This window comes from Anguilla rostrata, chromosome 5 (assembly GCF_018555375.3).
Source record: "Anguilla rostrata isolate EN2019 chromosome 5, ASM1855537v3, whole genome shotgun sequence".
Taxonomy (NCBI): domain Eukaryota; kingdom Metazoa; phylum Chordata; class Actinopteri; order Anguilliformes; family Anguillidae; genus Anguilla; species Anguilla rostrata.
The window spans coordinates 62,563,100-62,588,990 of NC_057937.1; the positions used below are offsets into that span (position 1 = coordinate 62,563,100).

Genomic DNA, 25,891 nt, shown 5'->3' on the forward strand with positions numbered 1-25,891 from the left:
AAAAGGAAATACTAGACTTTTTTGGGGAAAAATGTGAGTCTGTTGCAAAATACACACACACACACATATATACTTTATGGTAAATATCCTTAAAATGGTGAGGATTCCATACAAGAAGCCTTTGAGGCGAAGGTGTTTAAAGCCATTATTGATTTTTGATTTTATTGAGGTGTTTATTGATTGTTGATATAAAATGCAGTGTTGCTCACCCTGGACAAACCGGAGTAACATCCACATTAACCCGTTCTGATTTTCTCTCTTTATTTATTCATTTCTTTTGAAATGAACCCTGCAGGCAGCCTCAGCTGCTCTGTGCAAAGGCTCTGGAGCGCAGTGGTGCTTTCTTCCCGTAGATTGTTCTAATGAACCTGTGAGATTTATGCGATATGATGCTTTGGCTGCTTTGTTTAGTTTTTTTTTTTGCTTTTTTTTTGTTATACTGAATTACAGGTACTTCAGAACTGCTGGTCAGTCTAAAGTACCTGCCTACTGTGCTAGGACACGTTGATGAAAAACTGTCTATGATAACATCGTTTTGTTTAAAAGTGCCTCTTCTCCAGCCTAATTCTGTAGCACCACGTGTGGGTTTGCACAAAAGCGGTCGCGTCGAGACGGGACATGGGAGATTTCGGGAAGTGGCGTCCGATCCGAGAGGCTCGCTACGATTGAAGAATTAAATCGAGGACCTCGTCTGTCACCCAAGCTAACTATCGTTTGGACAGAAGGGCAGCCAAATACAAGGTGGGGAAACTAGCTACAGAAGATGCAGAAACTTGTAATGCTAGCTAGCTAGCTAGCTTTAGTAGTTCCATTTGGCTCCCCTTCTGACCAAATGATTTATCCATGGTTTTGGAGATTAGGTCAGACGTTCCCCAGATAGCAATAAACTCCGAGCCGGATCTGGGTCAAGTTCGGCCCGGCTGTGCTGACGTCAGTGCCAGCCTCGGCCCGGATCCGGCCCAGATCCAGCTCGGAATCGCTTGGCTGTCTGGGTCGACCTGGAAGGCGGATAAGGCACGGTGTAATTCTCCTCTCGTGGCGAACCTTTCGGAGAGGACTCTACTCCCCGAAATCTCCCGTGTCCCGTGGAGACGCGACGCGCTGAAGCTTCTCGGGACGTGCCTGACCGTCGCGCGTATGAGATCTCACTCCTAGCAAGAGCGGCGGAGGCACCAGGCCAAGATGTATCTGCATGAATTTATCCTCAGGATCAAGTGTGTGTCTCTGTTCCTTTAACTAGCGGAAAGGTAAAACCGTTCGAAAGGGCTTTTCTCTGAGAGATGGCCAGTGGTTTCACTGAGTTTCATTTAGTTATTTAAGTAAAGTCCAGCATGTTCAAATGTAAGAGAAACCCTGGGAAAGTGTTCAGTTGGCCATACCGTTGCACACCGTTGGCAACCGTTATAAAACAGATTTGTTTTGTTCATCAAATAGTATTTACTTGGGAGCCATTTTGTCATAAAAACAACCCAGTGCCTTTAAACAAAGTGCAATTGATTGTTTTTTTTTTGTTTGTTTGTTTATTTATTTTATTTTATTTTTTAAGATTGTGATAAAAATTAGCTCAACTTTAAAATTTGAGTGTCTGGTTGAGAGACGGTTCTCTGTTTGTGGCCTAATCCACACTGTTTGTGAAGGGCTTTTTGTTTTGTTTAGTTTTTTTATCCTGAGAAAAAAAGAATACTTGATCAACGGTGGCCTGTTCACCCATTCACTGTGTTAGTGAACGTTGGATGGGCGTTAGACTATGAATGAATGAATGAATGAATGAATACTTCATGCTCAGGCACAGTGACTGTGAACCCAGATTTAGGCTGATTGTTTTCTGCTGTTTGTTAAGAGAGAAAAAAATAGATATGTGAGCATTGTGTTATTTTCCAGACCAATGTATGGTATAGCAGTATATACCAACACAAAATTTAACCCAGTCACAAAATCAGAAACCGTAAAAACCTATCCATGCAGAAACATGCCTATTGCTCGGCACGGCCTAGTTTATAATGTTCGGTGGAAGTCTGAATTCAGTCCCGGCACCAAAGCTTGGAGTCGATTGATTGCAGTGCTAACCAGTAGCTGATTGGGTGATTCACAGATGGTGACCAACCAATCAGAGATCACGAAACAAGACAGTCCACCGTTTGTCTCAGACAAACCCCGCAGATCCAACGTGACTGTTACAGGTCCACCAACGATTTCTCAACTCTAGGCATAGCGTTGCACGCACTTTGTAATTGGTTAATTCATCAAACACTAACTGTTGAGGAAGCCTTTCCATAATGGCATCAAAGAATCGTTTTGGCCATTTTCCAAGCCTAGAGACTCAAACGGTGGATTTAAAAAGTGGTGGTACGTCACTCAAGCAGCCAAAACGACTTATTAAATTTTTTTTTTTTTTTTTGGAGCAGACTGTGTTGTTTACAGTGAGGAGTGACTTTGTTTTCCACTGGAAATATTAGCTTTCTTCTCTCCTAAAGTGTGCCTGATATTATATTTTTTTTAAATCAGAGCTGGGAACTTAGAATTGGAACGTAGAGTGCAACAACAACAACAACAAAAAATAAAAAAATAAAAAAATCTGGAATGTGAGCTTTAATTACATACAAAATAACCTTTCCTCAAAAAGGAACAAAATACGAAAACAAAATTATTTTTTTTAATTAATTTTTTTAAATAAATTTTTTAAATGTGGATCATGTTTAGAGAAAGGCTGTATTTCTCACAGTACTTGTGTCGTCCTGTCTGCATTCAAACATTCCAATTCTGAGGTCCGATTTCTGGATTTTTTCAGGATTTCACACAAAAACCCCCAACTAACCTACCCCTTTACCCTCCCCACTCACCCCCCCCCAACCCCTGGGGAAAACCTGCTGCACTTTCGGGAGCCCAGCAGGGGCAGGGGTGGGTTTCCAGAAAGGTCCATTTGCCAATGCTTGCTTCAGGAAGGTGTGGACCGCGGTGAGGTCTGAAGGTGTTTAGTCAGAACGTGTGCATCGTGTGCCGGGGGCGTCAGGAAGAGGTGTGCGGGGGCCGAGCTTAGGCCATGAGACCAGGCGCGTGGCGGGTGGTGTGGCGGTTTTGGGGGGGGGGGGCAGAATGCAGCTCTTGCACCCCAGAGAATGCCAATGTTATCGCACCACCAAACGCGCTGGACAGGCAGACGGACGGACGGACGGACGGACGGACGGCCCCGCGGGAGAACGGCAAAGAGGACGTCTGAGAAGGATCCGCGACGGCGAAGTCGCGCGGAGGAACGCGCAAGAAAGACGAGGAATAAAGAGAACGAGAAAGAGGGAAAAATAAAAAGAGAGAGAGAGAGAAAGAGAGAAGAGTGAGAGAGAAAAACAGGAAGAGATTAACTGTAAAAATGATGGACGACACGTATTGTGAAATAAATGGATTTTTTGGCAAGCAGACGCAGGTCCTGTCCAGGTTTTCTGAGTGTGACGCATCTCTCTGGCTCGGTCGGCACGGTTTTAGCGAACGCTTGCCGGGAACGTGCTTTCCATTTCAGAGTTCACCGAACCACGTGAACTGAGGTAACCTGCAGTTTGCTCCCTCTACAGAGCCCACAGGTTCAGCACTTCAGTTCAGCTCTCATCAGACAGGCAAGCATGGTGGTCTACACTGTAATATGTTCAGTGCTAAATCAACTCTGATAGACTGAGTGCATTATTCTCTGGTGGAGTGCATGAGATCCCTGCTGGACTCATATAAACAGAGTTCAATGAACACTCACAAGTTCACGGTGCATGCAAAGAGGTGACAACGATGCCCATCAGCCCGTAGTCCATGATCTGAAGCTGTTATGCCAACTTCAAGTCTATATAAGAACAGAACACGTAATGACAAGAGCAGAGCATTTTGCCCATCTGGTACATAAGAACATAAGAACACATAATGAGGAGAACAGGCCATTCAGCCCATCTAGAACATAAGAATACATAATGAGGAGAACAGGCCATTCAGCCCATCTAGAACATAAGAAGATAAGAATACATAATGAAGAGAACAGGCCATTCAGCCCATCTAGAGCATAAGAGCATAAGAATAAATAATGAGAAGTACAGGCCATTCAGCCCATCTAGGCTTGTCAGATACCTATGGACTAACCAAGACTTCATCAAACCTGTACCTTTCATAAGTCAAGTGAAAGAGTCGACACATTAGACATACTTCACTGAACCCCGTGGGGTGATTTGTCCTCTGCATTTAACCCATCCCAGCTGCTTAGGAGCAGTGGGCAGCCACAGTGCAGCACCCGGGGACCAGCTCCAGTCCTGAGGCCAGGGACTTGGTCAGTGGCAGGACTACACCACACCTGACACGCATGTCTTCTGGTCCCAAAGATAAATGATAAATGAGAGCAGATTTCACACGGGACATGTTATTCTGCCGTTCAGGGTATGTTTGCTGTCTGTAGTCAGAGAGGATCTGTGCATCTCCGGTCTCAGGGGAGGGGACATTTGGGGGTGGGGGGGAGGGGGCGGGGGGGTTTGATGTGACACCCCCTCCTCCGCTTGCGTTATGAAATCTGTGCCATGACGTCCTGTTTATCCTGACAGGGGCTTGGAAAGCTGTCTCCTTCCTCACAGCTCATTTCAAACTCAACCCCCCCAACACCCCCGCCCGCCCGCCCCCCCCTCACTGGCAATCAGCCCCCACCCCCGCACTGCCACAGTTAGACTGGGGGGAGGGGTGGGTGTTTACGTGGTTGCCATGGCTGCAGAGCTGAACTGACAGGTGCCTGCCCTGTCTGAGCCGCTTCCCCCTCCCGCTCAACTCCTGAAGAATCCACATTAATCCCAGCTGTGCTCCGATGCCACGGGGGTGGAGGGGTGGGGGGGGTTGGGGGGTCAGTGGCATCTGGTGTCACAAGTGCAGCAGAATCAGAATTCAGTGCCAAGTGGCGACTTTCAGTGCATTTCTCTGCTCCGAATGAGTCTCAGTGGGATCCTGTGCTTCAAATGAGTCTTAGTGCATTCCCCTGCTTTAAATGAGTCTTAGTGCATTCTCCTGCTTCAAACGAGTCTCAGTGCATTTCTCTGCTCCGAATGAGTCTCAGTGGGATCCTGTGCTTCAAATGAGTCTTAGTGCATTCCCCTGCTTTAAATGAGTCTTAGTGCGTTCCTCTGTTTTAAATTAGTCTCAGTGCATTCTCCTGCTTCAAACGAGTCTCAGTGCATTCCTCTGCTTCAAATGAGTCTCGGTGCATTGCCCTGATCCAGACCAAGCGCTCTCGTACTGACACTTGATCAGGAGTTTTGAGAGCAGCGGGGTCTTGTCTGGCACGTACTGTAGTGTGCTGCAGCCATGGCAACCACATCAACAACCCCCCCACCCCCAAATCAAACAGCGCCAGCATGGGGGGTGGGGGGGAAGGGAGGGGAGGGGAGGGGGGGGCGGAGGGGAGGGGGGGCGAGATGGCGAGAGGGTACTGCTGTATGTAGAGAGAGAAGGATCTGTCAGCATTACCAGTCTTCTGACTCTTTCTTCTTTCTGATACACTTCTTCCTCTTCAGAGCGCTCTTTCTACGAGCTTCATAGGCTCAATGTGGCCAGTGTCTCCCAGAGGCGGGGCCACGGTGTGGAAGTGGGCGGTGCTTCTCTCCTCATTATCCAGAGCAGCCCCTCGTCTCTCTCTCTCTCTCTCTCTCTCTCTCGCCTACGCACGTGGGTGTTAATGGGCGAGATGGATTAGCGTTAACATCCAGTGCGTCACGCGCACCGCGCCTTCGCATCCAGGCCCAGCGATAGCGCAGTATCGTCTTCCCCCCCCCAGCCCCCCCAGCCCCCCAGAGGATAACCAGCGGCGTCGCCGCACCCGACAGTACCGCCGTTTCACCACCGGAGGCGCTGCAGAGTGGCAGCCAATGAGAGAGAGAGCGCGCCGACAGCCCCTTGGCAGCGCCTGGGAAACGGGGGGGGAGGGGGGACACCGTGCCCTTTTTGCCAAACACATCGAGCGCCTATCGGATGGCGGTCCCGCGCCATGGCGGTGTTGGCGGGAGGATATCCTGTTACTCCGTCCGCTGTCCCTGGGGGGCTCAGACCTACCCCAGAGGCCCTGGTGGGGGTACAGGCCTAACTCAGAGGCCCTGGTGGGGGTACAGGCCTAACTCAGAGGCCCTGGTGGGGGTACAGGCCTAACTCAGAGGCCCTGGTGGGGGTACAGGCCTACCCCAGAGGCCCTGGTGGGGGTACAGGCCTAACTCAGAGGCCCTGGTGGGGGTACAGGCCTAACTCAGAGGCCCTGGTGGGGGTACAGGCCTAACTCAGAGGCCCTGGTGGGGGTACAGGCCTAACTCAGAGGCCCTGGTGGGGGCTCAGGCCTACCCCAGAGGCCCTGGTGGGGGTACAGGCCTATCCCAGAGGGCCTGGTGGGGGCTCAGGCCTACCCCAGAGGCCCTGGTGGGGGCAGAGCCTAACTCAGAGGCCCTGGTGGGGTACAGGCCTAACTCAGAGGCCCTGGTGGGGTACGGGCCCTAACTCAGAGGCCCTGGTGGGTACAGGCCTACCCAGAGGCCTGGTGGGGTACAGGCCTAACTCAGAGGGCCTGGTGGGGGTACAGCTAACTCAGAGGCCTGGTGGGGTACAGGCTAACTCAGAGGCCCTGGTGGGGACAGGCCTACCCAGAGGCCCTGGTGGGGTACAGGCCTACTCAGAGGCCCTGGTGGGGGTACAGGCCTAACTCAGAGGCCCTGGTGGGGGTACAGGCCTAACTCAGAGGCCCTGGTGGGGGTACAGGCCTAACTCAGAGGCCCTGGTGGGGGTACAGGCCTAACTTAGAGGGCCAGACATTACGGTCGGTAAGAGGACATTACGGTCTGTAAGAGGACATTACGGTCTGTAAGAGGACATTACGGTCTGTAAGAGGACATTACGGTCTGTAAGCAGACATTACCGTCTGTAAGAGGACATTACGGTCTGTAAGAGGACATTACGGTCTGTAAGAGGACGTTACGGTCTGTAAGAGGACATTACGGTCTGTAAGAGGACATTACCGTCTGTAAGACCAGTCAGGGAGCAGTGCAGGAAGCTCACATCACAGAAATCTTGTCATCGCAGCCAAAAAAACACAAAAATTGAAAAAAGACGAGTCAGCACACAGGAGCAAGTAAGGCCAGGCAGTCACATGTTTCCAAAGCACAATTTTATTGGAGGACTGTACAAAACAATTTACCGCACTCACGCTCTGCGGGGGGGGGGAGAGGACAATCTACAACAGCGGGCAGGGGTGTCACAGTGGGGAGGGGGGCAGGGGAACTGTGCACTAGGGCAAAGCAATGAGGGGGAGGGGCAAAGCTAGGAAGGGGCGGGGCAAACTCAGGAGGCGGGCAGGGCATAGCAAGGGAGGGGGGAGAGGCTAAAGTAGTGGAATTACATTATAAATATCCAAAACAATACTATATATGTACCCTAAAAGCAATTTACATTTTCTAAGGCATATTTGGGAGTAAATTAAAAACAATCTCATGACCCAATCACCTTCAAGCAGCTTTATACATTCCGATACCCTGGTTTTCCTGTGATTTGTCCAAAAAAAAAACAATCAATTGTTTTTTTTGGGGGGGGGGGGGGGGAGGGAGTGGGGGTGGAATCCACCCAAACAAGCAAACATCCATTATTTTACACATGAAGAGTCCCTGTCTAATTCAGGCTAACCCCCACCCCCCGAGGTGGGCAGGGACAGCTTGTGGACAGAGTGAGTGGACCATGCTAACTTAGCCCTGACCACCGCTCGTTCTCTTCCTCACTTCAAACAAAGTTCCTTTTCCACCTTAATAAAAAAAAAAAGACTAAGAAGCTCAGCGTAATTTTCTGTGAGCACGACCTGTAGTAACCTGGAGGGCAGGTATTATCCTATAGCATAGCCTGTTATGTGTCATATTTACACCTGGACTGCGTCTATGAGGCGTAAGAGGGCGTTGGTGTGTGTGCTCATACAAAAACAGACTCAAATATATTCATAGAACAGCGGCGCTTCTGAAATCCCCTGATGCCAATAATAATGTGTCATTTTGTCTCACAAAACAAAAAAAAAAAAAAAAAAGATTTAAATAATTCTAAATACAGTATGTAAACATGTTGTATGTTGTTTTTTAATGTGTCTTTCCCTTTTTTCTATACCTGTTCACATTATAGCTCTGATGAATATATTCTTGAATGGTTTTCCTGTACAATAAATAAAACTCAGGGGGATAAGGGAGGGGGCGTGGGGGGTGGAAGAAGGGAGGGGGTGTGGGGGGTGGAAGGGGGCGGGGTTTGTCCCTAACCTCACGTTTGACAGGCAGAACCCCACAGTGTGCCACAATCCCAGTGAGAGACGCGCCACCCCCTCCCAGCCACCAGAGGGCGCTCTACCAGGACTCGTCGAACACCCTCTTGCACATGTTGGAGTTCTCCTGGTGCAGCGGGAACTCGGAGCCGGGCACCAGCTCCTTCCGGCCCCGGCGGGAGGCGAAGGTCTTCCCCGTCCACAGGCTCTCCTGCTTCACCACAAACTCCCTGGAAAACAAGACACGGTTTCACACGTCAGGAAGACAGACAGACAGACAGACAGACAGACAGAGAGAGAGATTACAAATCGATAAAATACAAAATACAAAATGGCTCCTGAAAACTGTGACTAAACGGCCAGCAGAACGGTGGAGCAAACAGGCTGCACAGCAGGGGAAACGCAGGAAATGCCCACAGCCCTGTTTGTTCATCTATAATACACACACGCAAATCCATATTTCAGAACATTTCCATCCTGGCCACGAGCTAGCATGAAGAATGAAACTATAGCACAGTTACTGCAGCTATAATCCTGCTACGTCCTTTTAACAATGCCTGACAACTACCCACTTATTTTTCCCTAGTAACACAGAATGTATGTGGACCCAGCAGGTAAAATATGACAGGCGTATGACGCACCTGAGGGGGAAGGTGGCCTTGTCCATCTGCATGCAGACCAGGAAGGGGTACTCGGAGAACTGCACAGTGGTGATGAAGTCCAGCGAGGCCTCCGTCTCGAAGCTCACCTCCACCGCCGCCCGCATCAGGTCCATATCCACGGCAACACTCCCCACCACCACCAGGGCGCCCCTGCGGAGTCATGACAACCGGCGGGGGGTGGGGGGGGGAACCAGTCAGAACCAGCATTCCGGAACACATCATTACATCACCGGGATTAAAAAGGGGAGCAAAAAAAGGCAGATCGTATCCACCAATCACTGCCAGCATTGTTCTGCTTTTCATCAGCATCGTGCTCCCTGATTGGTGGAGAGCTCCTCTCTGGGATCCATCTGACAGGGTTCTATCCCTGGGACTGGATTCCTCACGATCACGCCGCTCTACCCACCGCCTCGCCAAAGGCCTCACAGGCACGCCCAAACACACCTGTGCCGACAGGTGCGGCCTGTCATGCGCGACTTCCTGTTACTCCTGACGTGCGGAAACGGAGAATGAGCAGACAGCGTTTTAAACACGATCTCTGCAGCGTGAGGGCTTCTCTGGGAGAGCGCCTCTCAGCCTGGTGACGACATCGCCGCGTTTGTTATGGTCCTATAGATAGCCTGTTACCCTACTGCCACTGAGAGTGTACCAGGCAGTGTGGATCCTCACACACACACGCCCACAGACACTACACACACACATACACACACACACGCCCACACACGCACGCAGACACACACACTAAACACACACATCCACACACATGCACACACACACACACATGCACGCAGACACGCAGACACGCCTGTCTCCGCCACTACCCAAAAACAGACACGGTGATAGTGTGAATTACCACTACCACAATTACCAGCCCCCCCCCCCAAACAATGTACATCTGCACCTGCTCCTTTTAGGAGAAGCAGACACCCATTCCTGTGGCCTGTGTCCCGACGCTGGCGCCCCCCCTCCCTCCCCGTCAGTCTCAATGTGCTGATAAATCGCGGCCACGTTCACGTTTTACTACCCATAGTTCCACTGTTTACTGCTGTCTGCTCTGGTCTGGCAGGGAGCTAGCTGGGATTCCTGATGGATGAGGTGCAGGAGAGGAGGGAGAGAGAGAGAAGAGAGAGGTGAGAGAGGAGAGAGAGAGAGGTGAGAGAGGGAGAGAGGTGAGAGAGAGAGAGAGAGAGAGAGAGAGAGAGAGAGAGAGAGAGGAGAGAGAGAAGGTGAGAGAGAGGGAGAGAGAGAGGGAGACGGAGAGAGAGAGAGAGGGAGAGAGAAAGGTGAGAGAGGGAGGGAGGCAGAGAGAGAGGGTGGAAGGGGAAGGGAGAGAGAGAGAGAGAGGTGAGAGAGGGGGAAAGAGAGAGAGAGGAGAGAGAGGGGGAGAGAGAGAGAGAGGTGAGAGAGAGAGGAGAGAGAGGGGGGGCGAGAGAGAGAGAGGTGAGAGAGGGAGAGAGAGGGTGGAAGGGGAAGGGAGAGAGAGAGAGGTGAGAGGGGGAGAGAGAGAGAGAGGTGAGAGGGGGGGAGAAAGAGAGACTGAAAGTTGAGAGCAAATGAAGCTGATGTCATCCCCACAGATATCCGACGCTGCGTGAGACACACACACACGCTCTGGCGTAATCCTGACATGAACCCCTCCCCCCGAAACCCGCCACCGCTGGCTGGAACCGGGAACGCCAGAGCGGGGGGGAGTGACCGGGGGGGGGGGCACGGGGTGGGTGAGAAATGCCCCCCTTACGAAAATCCAGCAAACAGTTCAGTGATTGCTCACCATCTTTAACAGGGCCTTCATGCGCTGTAAATGAACATTAATGCACTCTCACACTGAGACGCGCCTGCCGCTGGGAGCACGGGGTCATAAGAGTCACTGCTATGGCAGAATGCCACGGACGGCAGCATCACTGTGGGAAAACACTCGCGTGGAACACGGGCATCTCCTTCTATTCATGATCTGCAATTTCAACTAATTTGCTGAACTTTCTGTAGTGAAATGAAATGACCCCCCCACCCCCAACCCAAACCTAAACCAGGGGTGGCAGAGGAATGGAGGGAGAGAGGGAGATATAGAGATAGAGATAGAGAGGGAGGGAGATAGAGAGAGAAAGAAAGGGAGATTAAGAGACAGATTGAGAGAGGGACTGAGAGAAAAACCCCAGAATCAGATGCACGGGTCCTCCTTACCTGTTGTTGACGCTGGTCTTGGACTCCCTGTACCACAGGCTGAACTCCATTCCACCTGAGATATCGATGGCCAGGCCGCCCTGGAACTCCACACTGGCCTTGAGCCCCGACTGCAACCGAATCACCTGGAGGGGAGGGGGGGGTTATTACAATAATAACTTTATTTATACTGCGCTTTTCATACGGTGTCCTCAAAACACTTCCCCAAAAAAGGGCACAGAGCGGCAGAGACAATCCCAGGCACTGGAATGCACCACAACGCAAACAGGAAGTAGCTGAGGGAAAGGTGGGTAAAAATACACATTACTGAAGAGAAGCAACATAAAACAATAAAAGTAAGTTTAAAGAGTCTTTAAAACTAAATTTAAATTCTGTGACTCCCAGGCACCCGATACAGACTTGGGGGGTTTGGACTTGCAGACAGGCCCAATGCATATGAAAGGTGTAACTTGGCTGGATGGTGTTCACTGTGTGGACTAAACTGTGTTCTTGGCTAGAAATAGCTGTACAAAATAAGTATTGTATCTTACTGAACCTGTGTTTAGTAGTCGTCTATGGCCATGAAATGCACTTTTTGTACGTCGCTTTGGATAAAAGCGTCTGCCAAATAAATGTAATGTACTGTAATGGATGGCATACCTGCCATCTCAGTGATGTCATATGACTGTGTCTTTGGGCAGCCAATAGAATCTGTGGTTTGGGCGCACATGTGGAGGCAGGGGGCGGGGCTCTCACCGAACTCCACCCAGTGGAGGCACGGCCTTCCTGGCGGGGGTGTGAGGCGGAATCGGGGCGGGGCTTATGTGGGCGGGACTCACCTGGGAGTGGTCGGTCAGCAGGATCAGGCCCTTGACCACGTTCATGGGGTCCGAGGAGAGGGAGAACATTTTGGACATGAGGTCGCTGTAGCCCTTGAAGAAGGTGACGGGGCGGAGCTGGACGTCGAAGAGCACGGCGGACATCCCCGCGAAGCTCTCCAGGTCCTCCTCGCCCTCATCCGCCGTGGCGCCGATCAGCGACTCCAGACCCTGCGCCTCGATCGCCACCTGGGGGCGCCAGAGAGCAGAGTCACACAGCGCCACTCTCACTGTTACCACGGCGACCCGGGGTCGCCAATGCCTCACAACGTCACAGTCGTGGTTACCATGGCAACCAAAGGTCACCAGCGCCTTACACTGTCACTGTCACTATGGAAACCTGGAGTCACGCGAGTGCTAGGTTGCCATAGTGACAGTGACAGTGTTATCAGCACAGTCGCTATGGAAATCGGGGGCCGCTAAAGTCTGAGACTGTCACTATGGAGACCTGTAGCCTCACAGCCGCCGCGTGCGGAGCGCTGGAGTGGGCGTGGCCTTACCTGCAGGCCGTGCAGGTGCGCCCCCTGGCTGAAGGCGTGGATGTTCATGTTGCTGCGGCGCAGGATCCCGGAGCCCGAGTACAGGATGTCCAGGCTGTAGGTGGAGGTGACGTCCTCCGCACCTGCAGAGCACGTGCAGTCAGCTTCACCCGCACACGCCAACGCCACACCTTCTCTACACAGGCCCGCACACGCACACGCCACACCTTCTCCACACAGCCCCGCACACGCAAACGCCACACCTTCTCCACACGGGCCCACACACGCCACACCTTCCCTACACAGGCCCGCACACGCAAACGCCACACCTTCCCTACACAGGCCCGCACGCAACGCCACTCCAACAGGCCCCAACACCTTCTCCACACAGGCCCGCACACGCAAACGCCACACCTTCTCCACACAGGCCCGCACACGCAAACGCCACACCTTCTCCTACACGGGCCCGCACACGCAAACGCCACACCTTCTCTACACAGGCCCGCAAACGCCACACCTTCTCCACACAGGCCCGCAAACGCCACACCTTCTCCACACAGGCCCGCACACGCCACACCTTCTCCACACAGGCCCGCACACGCAAACGCCACACCTTCTCCACACAGGCCCGCTGCGCTGAGCTCGTTTCAGCTGCTGCTGTGTTTGCTGTGAAGAAGAGCGTAACTGCTCCTAATTCAGCCAAATTTAAGGACTAATGTTGAATCCCAGCCATAGAGCGCCTGGACCTACACCTCCCCTCCCCCCAAACAGGCTGGGGTGCGGTATCACTATGGACAGGTCTATGAAGGCAGGTAGTCAGGGGTGGGGCCAAGGACGGTGTGGCCGAGTGTGGGTTTGGGGGCGGGACCAAGGAGGTGTGGCTGAGTGTGGGTTTGGGGGCGGGGCCAGGAGGGTGTCACTGAGTGTGGGTTTGGAGGCGGGGCCAAGGAGGGTGTGGCTGAGTGTGGGTTTGGAGGCGGGGCCAAGGAGGGTGTGGCTGAGTGTGGGTTTGGGGGCGGGGCCAAGGAGAGTGTGGCAGAGTGTGGGTTTGGGGGCGGGGCCAAGGAGGGTGTGACTGAGGGAGGGTGTGGCTGAGTGTGGGTTTGGGGGCGGGGCCAAGGAGAGTGTGGCAGAGTGTGGGTTTGGGGGCAGGGCCCAGGAGGGTGTGGCTGAGGGAGGGTGTGGCTGAGTGTGGGTTTGGGGGCGGGGCCAAGTGGGACTTACGTGCCATGAATCCGGAGTACGCGGAGGAGGAGCCCACTTTGGAGAAGCGGTCGTAGTTGTGAGAGATCATGTCCTTCATCACCCGCCGGACCATGGCACTGAGAGAACACAGGGAACAGGAGCAGCATGAGCAAGCAGGTAAACACAGGTAATACAGCACCCTCACTGTCACCTGGACACCTATACCACCACACCACACCTCTGTCACCTGATCACCTAAACCACGCTTCATTAGCTTGCATGCAGCCCTTGCAAGTCCACCTGGAGACAAGTATCCTTCAGTGTTCCCTATTCACAGTGAACCAATGAACACACTAAGCACCAATGGAAACTGCATTCTTTGGTCAGCTGAATACGAGACACCTTCGCAATCACAGCATGACTACATTTCCCAGAACGCACCTGGCGGGCATCTCGAAGCGAAGGATGTCGTGGACCTTGGAGAGCATGTACTTGTTCATCTCGTGGGGCAGGTCTCCGATGGACAGCAGCAGGTTCTTCACCTCCATGTAGGACGGGTCGCTGCTGAAGATGACATCGGCGGCCGCCGCCCGCACGTTCTTCTCGTAAATGCGCCGGTTCTGGTGGTAGACCCTGTTCAGCGTCTGCTTCACCTGGGGGAGGGCGGGGCACCACACCGGAGTCAGGACAGCTAAAGGGGCTGCATGCTGATTGGATGTTTGAGTACCTCAGCCTTCAGGGTATATTCTGACTGGGTGTTTGAGTAGCCCAGCCTTAAGGGTGCTGATTGGCTGTTTTTGGAGACTGCTGATTGGCTGTGTGAGTACCCCAGCCTGCAAAGTGCTGATTGGCTGTTTGTGCCGTGGCTGTGTAAGTACCCCAGCCTGCAGGGTGCTGATTGGCTATTTTTGAAGAGTGCTGATTGGTTGTTTGTGGCGTGGCTGTGTCAGTACCCCAGCCTGCAGGGTGCTGATTGGCAGTTTTTGGAGAGTGTTGATTGGCTATTTTTGGAGAGTACTGATTGACTGATTGTGGTGTGGCTGTGCGAGTACCCCAGCCAGCAGGGTGCTGATTGGCTGTTTTTGGAGAGTGCCGATTGGCCGTTTGTGGCATGGCTGTGTGAGTGCCCCAGCCTACAGGGTGCTGATTGGCTGTTTTTAGAGAGTGCTGGTTGGCTATTTTTCAGAGAGTGCTGGTTGGCTGTTTTTGGAGTGCTGATTGGCTGTTTTTGGAAAGTGCTGATTAGTTGTTTTTGGAGAGTGCCGATTGGCCGTTTTTGGAGAGTGCCGATTGGCTGTTTTTCAGAAAGTGCTGATTGGCTGTTTTCGGAGAGTCCTAATTAGTTGTTTTTGGAGAGTGCTGATTGGCCGTTTTTGGAGAGTGCTGATTGGCTGTTTTTGGAGAGTGCCGATTGGCTGTTTTTGGAGAGCGCTGACTGGCTGGTTGTGGTGTGGCTGAGTGGGGGCTCACCTCGTCAGTAATGAGGGCGCGGTCGTAGCGCTGCAGGGCGGTGATGGCGATGGTGCTGAGGGCCCCCACCTCAGACTCAGAGAACTGCGTGAGCAGCGGGACGGCCTCGGGCAGCATGGCGTTCTTCAGCGCCAACAGGTACATCTGCACCTTCTCCTCTTCCTCACTGCTGCCCGGCCCCTCCAGCAGCAGCTTCTTCACCTCCAGCACCGCCTGGGAGCAGAACACACACACATGAACACACACACACACACACACACACACACAAGCATACATCGCGCACACACGCACACACACGCACACATGAACATACACACACGCGCACACACACGCACACATCACGCACACGCGCGCGTGCGCGTACACACACACACACACACACACACACACATGAACACACACATGAACACACACACACACACACACACATGAACACACACACGCGCGCGCGTACACACACATGAACACACACACACATGCACACATCGCACACACACGCGCACGTACACACACACACATGAACACACACACATGCATACATCGCACACACGCACACACACACACACACGAACACACACACACATCACACACACACACACGAACACACACGCACACACACGCACACACACGCACACACACACACACACACACACACACACACATCGCGCACACACGCGCGCGTACACACACAGGGACGCTCAAACATTGGCGGTATCACACAGCTAGACAGCCCCGCCATGGTGCTGACACAGCTGCAACACTGCCACTGCATTGCTACCATGTCGGCACAAAGTTGCTGAAACGTTGTTAAAACGTTGTGAAGCTCACCGGCAGCTCACAGCCCCCCTTCTGGCAGAGCTTGCGCACCAGGGCGCCCATGATGATCATGACCGACTCCCGGATCTCTGTGCTGCCGATCTTCCCCTTCCACAGGTCCTGGGACAGACAGACAGACAGGAGCTCACATTCACTCTGTCACACTCACTTTACTGACCTGTTCCCACTGCATTATATTAATCAACCCCTTTAGCTACAATCATAATACTGAGACAGATCAGGGCGGGGCAGGGCAGGGTGGAGCAGGGCAGGCAAAGCAGGGCGGGGCAGGTGAGGACGAGGCAGGGTGGGGCGGATGTGGGAGGGCCTGGTGGGGCAGGGCGGGGCAGGTCAGGGAAGGACAGTGCAGATGTGGCAGGATGGGGCTTAGGATTAGGGTTAGGGTTAGGTGTAGGTGTGGTGGGGCGGGGCAAGGGCAGAGTAGTTGAGGGGGGGACAGGGCATGGTAGTGTGGGTGTGGCGGGGCGGGGCAGGGCGGGGCAGCTCACCAGCAGGGCCTGCAGCATGCTCTGGTTGGGGTGCGAGGAGAAGCCGCAGGCATACAGGAAGCGCTCCTGCAGCACCAGCCCGCCCGCGTCAGAGAAGTTCAGGAAGGAGAGCACGGCGTCCAGAGAGGCGGGGGTCTGCGCTGAGGTCACCACGTCCACCATCTGAGGCCTGGGAGGGGGGGAAATTCACTGAGCATTCAAACTTCCTCAACTGACTGAACAGAAAAGACCCTTCTGTGCATCTCTCTGGATCAGAGCGTCTGCTCAGTGACTGTAATGCAATGTAATATTGTGTAATTACACACAGGGATAAACAACATGCTACACTGAATTCCCTGGACCCCGAGCAGGGCATTATGGGAAATGTAGGCAGAGAGGTGGTGGTGGTGTGGGCGGGGCCTTACAGGGCAGTCTTGCTGCAGTTCTTCATCACTTTGAGGATGTCCTCCTTGGTGGACTTCCTGACGCTGTGGATGAGGGACAGGAAGTTGCGGGTGGCGGCGGCCTTGGACAGGCCCTCCGGCTCCAACTGCTTGTGCACGGCCTGCCAGTGCTCCCAGAGCTGAGAGAGGAACGCAATAGGACGAGGGCTCGTCAATCACACAAAGCTCGACCAATCACGTAACAGCTAGTATAAATCAGGCGGGGGGAAAACCCAGGGGGCAGGAGAGCATGATGAGTGCCCCCTGGTTGTCACACAGAGCAAGTGGCTGCAGTTCTCTTGCACTGGCCACACCAGACCTGGGTAAAATGAGTTATTTTAAATACTGTACCCCATTAATCACACCCCCGTCATAAGCATATATGTGGGTAATAAATGTGGGTATAAATGCTGTATGTAAATAAACCATCCCGCTATATCTGAGCCCTCCCACCCCGTCTCCAGCTCCCTCACCGTTGGGCAGGTCTTGCACTTGGTCTTGACCCTCTCTGGCAAAACGGAGACGGAGACAAACTCGCCGTCCAGCGATTGGACGACCGAGGGGACGTCCTGTCCAGCGGCTTCCTGGGGTCCCGCCTCTTTGCTCACCAGGGTCAGAGTTTGCCTGGAGAGAGAGAGAAAAAGGGGGAGAGAGAGAGAGGGAGACAGAGAGAGAGAATGACTACAGTCCCCAACATTGCTCCTAGGCAGAACTGGACCTGGTCTTGTAACCTAAAGGTTGCAGGGTCAATTCCCAGGTAGGACATCACCGTTATACCCTTGAGCAAGGTACCTAACCTGCATTGCCACAGTATGAATCCTGCTGTACAAACGGTAAGTAAACTCTGGATAAGAGCGTCTGCTAAACGCCTGTATTGTAACGTTCCAAACACTACAGTCCAGGCTTCCACAGAGGAGACTTCACACCAAAAGGGGGAGGAGCAAAATACGCGATTCTCCAAATAATTAAGTGAGGAATGCGGCCCATAAGGCAACCGGCTCACCTGGACACGACCTTGGCGGCGGCAGAGTGGCGAGCGTTGACGGACAGCACGTGCATCTCCTCGGAAACGGCCGTCTTGACGAAGCCGTCCTCCAGGGTGAACTCTGTGATGGACGATGACTTTCCAGAAACACCCAGGACCTGAGGAACAGGGGGGGATTTTATGTTTAAAATGTGCTCCTCATCTGTGAACATGTCTCTCCACTTAACTGCTACACAGTTGTTTTTCTAATAAATCTCTCCGTTAAGAACTCATTTTTAAAGGAACATCTTGCAGTGATGCATCAGAAACGCATCTTCACCACCTGCTAATGATAACACAAACAGCCAGAGCAGAACACAGGAACCGCCCTGCTTCCCCACAGCCATGAGCAGGAGGGGCGCTGCTGGCCCCCCAAACGAGCAGAGGCTCAGGGCTGGGGGGTCATATGGGAACACTGCTCCCTGAGAGAGAAACTGCTCACCTGGGGAGACTGCCTTAGGGAGACTGCTCACCCGGGGGACACTGCTCACCTGATAGACTGTTCACCTGGGGCAGGCTGCTCACCTGGGAGAGACTGCCTTAGGGAGACTGCTCACCTGGGGAGACTGTTCACCTGGGGCAGGCTGCTCACCTGAGACAGACTGCCTGGGGGAGACTAATCACCTGGCAGAGACTGCTCACCTGAGAGACGGTTCACCTGGGGGAAACTGCTCACCTGACTGTGGGTGGTGAAACCCGTCTCCAGCGTCTTACAGGTGTCCACCGCCTTGACCCGGGTCACATGATCCTTCCCGGCTGTGTACTCCACCATGCACCTGCCGGACGCGTCCACCTGTTTCCAAGGAAACGGGACAAGGTTTCCGGGTCAGGTGGTTAGGGCCTCAGAACCCGGGCTAAACATGAGTTTCACTATCCTGGGATAAATACACATTTCACTATCCTGGGATAAAGACCTGTTTCACTATCCTGGGATAAAGGCCTGTTTCACTATCCTGGGATAAATACACATTTCACTATCCTGGGATAAAGGCCTGTTTCACTATCCCGGGATAAAGGCCATTACCTCCTGCGTTTTCCCAGAAGTCAGCTGCAGCTGCAGTAGACTGGCCACGCCCCTCTTCAGGTTCCTGATGGCGGTGAGCTCCTTCTGGTAGGAGTACAGACCTTTCACCTGCAGCGGGAACAACACACACACACACACATCAGACCTTTCACCTGCAGCAGGAACAACACAAACACACACACACATCCCTCCCCTCTCTTCCTCTACACTCCCTCACCTGCCCTCCCCAGGTGTGGATGCTATACTCCCCTCAGGAAGGATGGCTCTTTAAATAAAGTCAGCAGCCGGCCAATCAGGGCCAGCGGGGTCAGGCTGACACCAGCAGCCCACTTAAACAAACAGCGGCTCGCTGGCCCTGCCGTGTGCCAAAACCATCCTGGCAGAGAAGTCTCCCAATGCAGCTTATACTCAGACAAACAAGACCAGGTCAAAACCTAGTACATGGCTGGACCGGCCGACCAATGGTGTAACTTCATAACTCGGCCGACCAATGATGTAACTTCATCACTCAGTCACAGTTTGAATCACATTCACGTTTGTAGGACTGGCCCCACTGTTGCGGTCCAGCCAAAAAGCACTGCAGGTCTGTCCTGCTTATCCCAAAAATTATGGCTAGCAAAACAAAAAAACTAAAACGGACTAAAACAATGACTTTATTAGTTTCAAAATTAATTAGTCAATCAATCAGATAAAGTTTTTTAAGTCTCAGCCTTAAAAGTTTGTTTCTATTCACTTTTCCATTTTAAGCAATTCCACAACCAGAAGCAGGGTCATATTACTGAGTGCCCAACGTCCCCTTTAAACTATTTGTTTCCAAGTTAAAACACAAATTGGATCGGATGAAATAATCGATAGAGCCCAAAATCCTTTGCGTAATGCAGTGTGATCATTATGCAGCATACCCAATGCTTTCAGATCTTGTATTTACAACTACATCTGACCCCTGACCCCTGAGGATTCTGAAGTCTGATTTAAAAGGAGCGATTAAGCAGGAGATCATAATCTTGATAAATTGTGATCACACACTACTTTATCATGGTTCACCATTTCAAGCTTCTTATCACAGTCAGCTTATCTGGACGACTTCAGCTTTAATCCGGTGGAAACGCAAAGATAAATCGCTCATTTTGAGATAGGACTGGATCTGCAGCAGTTTTAGCAGCTGTTACCAATACATTTATTTTCTATAATACGTTACATTAAAATGATTCAAAGTTTTCAAAAAAAAAAAAAGATAAGCACTAGAATTTCCAATTTTAAGGCATCAGTGAGTTTTAAGAGATTTAATTTGACCTGTTGCATACATGCTCTCCAGCAGGCACATTATCTTAGCTTAGTTACAAGGTTTTTTTACTGTACTGGGATGTTTCCACAACAGAGAAATCAATTTGCTGCTTTCAAACCAGCGTAAGAAAAACATCCAGCGGTTCCGTGTTCACTAACAGGCAGATGACAGCGCAGTCTGGATGCGCCTGGAGGGTAACGTCAGACCAGGCTAACTCCAGGACAGCCACCACAGCTAGCCTATCGAACCCAACCGAACCGGCCAGTGCCTCATATCCCAGTTACCCAGAGAGAGACCGAGAGGTCAGGGAGGGGGGCGGGTTGGGGGCAGTGTCTCCCGTCAGCGGTGACAGAAGATCTCCTGACCTTTGGCCAGAGGCAATGCAAGCAGCATGCTGACCCCCCCCCCCCCCCCCAGCCCCACCCCACCCCACCCCACCGCATGCAGCCCACAGAAATCTGATAACAGCTGCATCACTAGAAAGACTTGGTTGGCACTCTGACCTTTGCACACATATGCGCCAGGTGTCTGGAATTCCCCCTCCTGACCCACACACACACACACACACACACACACACGTCACTCACGCGTCACACACACCACACACATGCATCTCACTCACACACACACACACACCACATACACATCACACATACGTCACACACAGACACACGTCTCACACACACACACCACACACGCATCACACACACACACACACACACACACGTCACATGTCATACACACACACCACGCACACACATTACTGCCATGCCCTAATCAGACACAAAGATCTGGCCTGATACTTGTTACAAGCTTGACAGCTGTACCCCCATTTTAGAGATAACCGTGGTGTAGTCAAGGTCAGTACTTGGGGGGCGGGGGGGGTCCCTGTGGAGCCCCGCCCACTATCCCACAATCCCTCACATTCATCTTAACGGAAGGCAAGGCATCTGAAATGACCTAAACTGACACAACAACCCCTATTAGCACTAATAACAATGCCGTCATTTAATATAATGCTTAAAACTGCTGCGTGTGCTTAGCACATACACATTTCAGCATTTTTTTTTTTTTTTTTTTTTAAACAAGAAAAGAAAGTCGTTTTTGGCAGACCGCCAAATTACGTTAGAATCACCTCACATGGCAGAGCGTAGTACTGAACCCGTACAGAACTTTATGGCTGATGAGTGTCAATATCAGCCCACATTCAAGAGCACAAACATCCGACGAATTGCTCCATCATTCAGAAGAGCTGCTGATTAGATATCTGCAGCGGCTCCAGGCCTTCCTGCGACTGCGTGTACAATCTTTATGAAAAAAAAAACCTGCACGATCAGCCTTATCTGTTACCTTCCCCAGCTTCAAGTGCACCAGGAACGGCCTCTCCAAGGCTTCCAGGTTCGCTGTTCCCAGAATCCTTTGCGTCGGGGTGTCCAGGAAGATGTTGTCCTCGTCCGGGCGTGGAGTGGCATTCTCTATCTTCACGTCGCTGATCTATGGGGAGAGAGGTCAAAGGTCATGTCACCGGAGGTCACGTCCACCCGCCACCCACCGCTCCCTTCCTGAAGTTCGGAATACCGCCCTTGTGCACAGAGCAGGGGGGCGGGGGGCGAGGGGGGGCGGGGGTTGGTGGGAGGGGGGCATATTTGTGGAATGGGCCTCTCACACTGCTCGAGGAATCTTACTGGCCCCGGAGTCACACAAAGACAGAATGAAAAATCTGTGCAGCGGCAACCAGAAGCCAAAGAACTGTGGGACAGCTTGAACCCTGAGGCTGGTTGGACAAACTCAACCCCCCCCCCCACCCCCGTCCACCCCCGTTGCAAGAAGGCAATCGTCAACCAACAGAGGCAGCACCCAAACAGGGGTTCTTGGATAGCTACACCTGTCAGTGGTTGCTTTCTGTCCAGTGACAGGCTGAGGCATTGGCCCCTCCCTTACAAAAATGGAATATACTAAAAATATATTAAAATGACATACATGATCAGATAATCACCTCTAAAATATAGTGGATAAATACGCGAATTACCTGCTTTCATAAAATAAATCTAATAATGCATGCAATAAACTTCCACCAAAAATATATTTATGATAATAAGGTTTTTTTAGATAGATATGTATAATATTACTGCTGCATATTCCATATTCCAAACCCCAGCATACCGCCACGCGGAGCAGCTGGTCGTCCTTGCTGCCCGGGTTTCTCCACGCTAAGCTGATGTCCACGGCGGAGGAGATCCTGTAGCCCGCGCTGCCCCCCGCCGAGCCCCCCGCCCGCCCCCGCGCCCGGTCCAGCAGCACCTCCGTGGAATAGCCGAATTTGTACAGCTGTCCGCCGGCCAGTCTGGGCCCCCCTGGAAAAACAGAGATGGGAACCACATCAAAGGGGCACGAGGGGGGAGGAGAGAGGAACAATCAGCCCCCTGTCTGCGCACCCCCACTCTCTCTCAACCCCAAAGTGCACCCCCCACCCCCCCATTTTAGGAGTCATTTCGACATTTTTGGACAAAATATTTATCTATGTATTTTCATCCATAACTGCTTATTAAGAGACATGAGAAGAAGGAATCCGTGAGAAATAAAACATCTGATTGGCCACATGTAAATAAAGTCTAGGAACAAGCCAATGAGCTTTTGCGCTCTTTTTTTTTTTCCTTTTTTGTCCAAGTAACCGCTTTCACTGGGTTGCCATGTTGAAGTGTTCAATTCCTTTCTCTTCTTTTAAAATACATTAAATCCCAAGTGAACTGGTGCTAAAAAATAATGAATGATCCCTTTTGTATATGCCCATGCTGATATTTAAATGAGGGGGTTCTAACAGGATGTTGTCAGAGCACCACCATGAGCTCAGAGCAGCCACTGCTGCCATAGTAACAGGGAAAAGCCCTTTCCCGATGATGTCATTAATCAGGCCGGACCGAGCCAGAAACCAGTGAACACGCGAAGCTGAGGATGGTAACGTAGAGGGGGAAGATAAGGGCAAAATCTGCAGAAAGGCCCATCAGCTGGTCTTCTGATCACAAAAACACCGCGAAAGAAACAATGGCAAACAGCAGAGGTCAGCAGTACTTAAAGCTTGATGTGTTTTTAAAATCCTGTCACACTCAGATGTGAACCAACAGGCCTAATCTTTAAAAATGTGATAACAAGGTCTGGTATCTAGAGAGGATTCAGGCTGAACCAATAATTAAGCAACTGTATTAATGATTCAGTTCAAGGCATGTCCCCCTGCCACCCTTGATCCTTCAGAAAATGTGTGATTGGTCAGGGATCTGACCAGTCCTGAGTCTTTCCTGATTAGGGTGGTGGTAGAGCAGTTTCAGCACCAAAAGACCGCTGGATATTTCACGTGATGTGACTGTTACCACGAGGGTAGGATATATTTCGCAAGGTGTTGTGGACGTCATTTCATTTCTCAGTTCACATTATTATTGTTCTCACTGTTTTTGGTAAGAAGTAAAAGCATAGTAGTGATTAATTACAAAAGACTAGATGCACCAATCATGATGATCCTGTGGGGGACAATATCCGATGAATTCACATGAAAAATGTCCACCAAACATGTGCCATTTTTCAGTTCATCAGCTGAAGTCACATTTATTTCCTCAACTGACTGATTGGGTGCAACTTCAAACATGTCTGTAATTCTCTCAGGCGAAGTTTGCATGTGATATATTACGTTAGGATTTTAGGGTCCTTGAAGAGCACCCTCTGATGCCATCAGGCCTACTCCTTACAGCTGGCATGAAGATCGGCTAGTTCTGCCTGGCATAGCTGGTCCAAATTTCACCCCAAGCTCACGTTCCACAGTGACACTGGGCCTGTAGTACGCCTCCTCGTCTGATCGCCCGTCAAGACTGACGTGTCACTCCATTATTGCATCACCGCACTGAAGGAATGGCGAGCCAATGGCGAGTCACTTTAACGGCCGAGTCTCCACACATTTCAGCCGCCTTGACATTAGGCCTTAAGATTTAGGCTGAACGAGAGATATCATTTAATCCACTCATTAAAACCCAGAGAACGCGCTCCATTAAGAATTCTCCGTAGAATACACTCTTAAATTATACTTGCGTTAAACGCTAGATTCAAAAAACGCACACAACTGCTTTCCATTCATTGATAACACCCTAATGCAAGTCAAAGCACGAGAGAAACTATCCGTTCACATCTTACGTCGTCAGGTCATGGTAATCTTTTGCCTGTAATTGTTCAGTTACCAGAGGACATGTTATCCGGAATATGAAGTATTTTTGCCAATTCATTCACAATCTGAGCCACTATCCACACCTCAAAGAAGGCTCAAGCAAATAACGACAATTCCTTTTTAAAATTTGACCTTCAAACACTGGTTGCATGAAATGCATTTGTTCATAAATCAGTTTGCTAAATTACCTGCTTAGGGAACACGTGTTGTTGCAAAGAAGCGTGACATTTTCATAACAGCATTTTTAAACGGGCATTTTATGACACCGTTTCATATCGACTGTACTCCCGTATAAATGTATATTGGCAGTTTATGATTCCAAATCAATAAGAATAGCAGAATGTAAAACCATTCATAATCATTTTACAGCCAAATGAATTGTGTAAACCACTCACCTTTAGCGGGGACAGACACAGACGATGAAAGAGCGCAGAGTAAAATTAAGCTTAGCTTTAACATAGTGCGCTCTCTGTGCGGTCAGACAGCAAATTAGCAGCAGAAGTCAGTGACTGAGCAGCACCTCGGGTCCTGAAAAAGAGGACGGGCGCTCGGGAATACTCCGCTAATGTTTATCGTGGTGGAGGCCAGACTCCAAACTCCACGCTCAAGTACTAAGTTCACGCTTTCAATCATTAACCCGGAGAGCTGAGATTTGAGAACCGCTTCGCTTTCTGATAGGCGCAGTTCCCGCGGAGTCCATGCCCACGATAAAGTGTAGCGTCTTGCGGATGCGACAGTCCCCCCACTTATCGCTGATTGATCTGATTTTATCAAGCATAGCCAAGACGACGGTACTTAGCGTCAAATAATTATATTTAATCTTCCACCGACCCCTGTTTTGCACTGTTGTAACAGATTCGCATTCAATCGCATTTAAAGTATGTTAATTTGATCAGAACTGTAAGCAGGGAATGCAAATGAAGATGTGAGGATTAGCAAAAAATGCACAAATCCGGAAACAACTAGCTTACTAGCAACCTATGATTAAAAACGTATGGCGCGGTTCGGTAACTTCTTAAATTCCTCAGCTACACTGGGAAGCAACAGCTGCTACAAAGGTCATTCTCCCTGACAAAATAAAACGTATTGGCATCTCAGTTCCGACTGTTCCTCTGTTAGTATCGCTATAGTATCAGTTTGTAAACCTTTAACCTAATTTTCCGCGGCTGAGCGCTGCGGAATCGCCGTGTGCGGGTCCTGCAGGGTCAAACTACTCCGCTGACGTTACGTTCCCTGACGCATCCCTCGCGGGATAAAAAAAAAAATCCTTGGCAGAGTTCGATATGCAGATCCCGGGATACAGAACAATCGGCACGCTCCACCTTCAGCAGATAATTATTTGCCTTCTGATAAGAAACAGTTCTTTGTAAAGCAAAAGAAGAACGAGATAAGTGAAAATCGACGATATTTTTTATTTTATTTTGACGTTTAACGTTTAAGTCAAAAATTAGTATAGGGTATCTCCTTGATGTAGCTGCAACGTAATGTGTGTGTC

At 51.1% G+C, this 25,891-nt stretch overlaps 1 protein-coding gene across 1 annotated transcript; it reads right to left on the reverse strand.

Annotated features, from left to right (window-relative positions):
• Positions 1 to 7,570: 7,570 nt before the first annotated feature.
• mttp (microsomal triglyceride transfer protein) lies at positions 7,571 to 25,627 on the reverse strand. Its single transcript, XM_064337649.1, has 18 exons — positions 24,792 to 25,627; positions 22,353 to 22,543; positions 21,540 to 21,683; positions 18,905 to 19,012; positions 18,557 to 18,673; positions 17,860 to 17,999; positions 17,330 to 17,480; positions 16,839 to 16,996; positions 16,435 to 16,603; positions 15,938 to 16,045; positions 15,110 to 15,322; positions 14,081 to 14,292; positions 13,679 to 13,776; positions 12,476 to 12,597; positions 11,937 to 12,164; positions 11,119 to 11,243; positions 8,917 to 9,087; positions 7,571 to 8,505 (listed from the first exon to the last, which is right to left on the reverse strand). Exons 1-18 carry the CDS (start codon positions 24,853 to 24,855, stop codon positions 8,358 to 8,360), a joined length of 2,667 nt encoding a protein of 888 aa, XP_064193719.1. The 5' UTR covers positions 24,856 to 25,627; the 3' UTR covers positions 7,571 to 8,357.
• Positions 25,628 to 25,891: the final 264 nt, after the last annotated feature.

What these genes read in the sequence shown, in the direction of transcription:
- mttp (XM_064337649.1), bottom strand. Translation starts at nt 24,855, where the DNA reads ATGTTAAAGCTAAGCTTAATTTTACTCTGCGCTCTTTCATCGTCTGTG. An exon ending in GCCGCCAAGGTCGTGTCCAG is followed by an intron (nt 17,481 to 17,859) that starts GTGAGCCGGTTG and finishes CTCTCTCTCCAG; the next exon opens with GCAAACTCTGACCCTGGTGA. An exon ending in TGCTGACCGACCACTCCCAG is followed by an intron (nt 11,244 to 11,936) that starts GTGAGTCCCGCC and finishes CCTCCCCTCCAG; the next exon opens with GTGATTCGGTTGCAGTCGGG.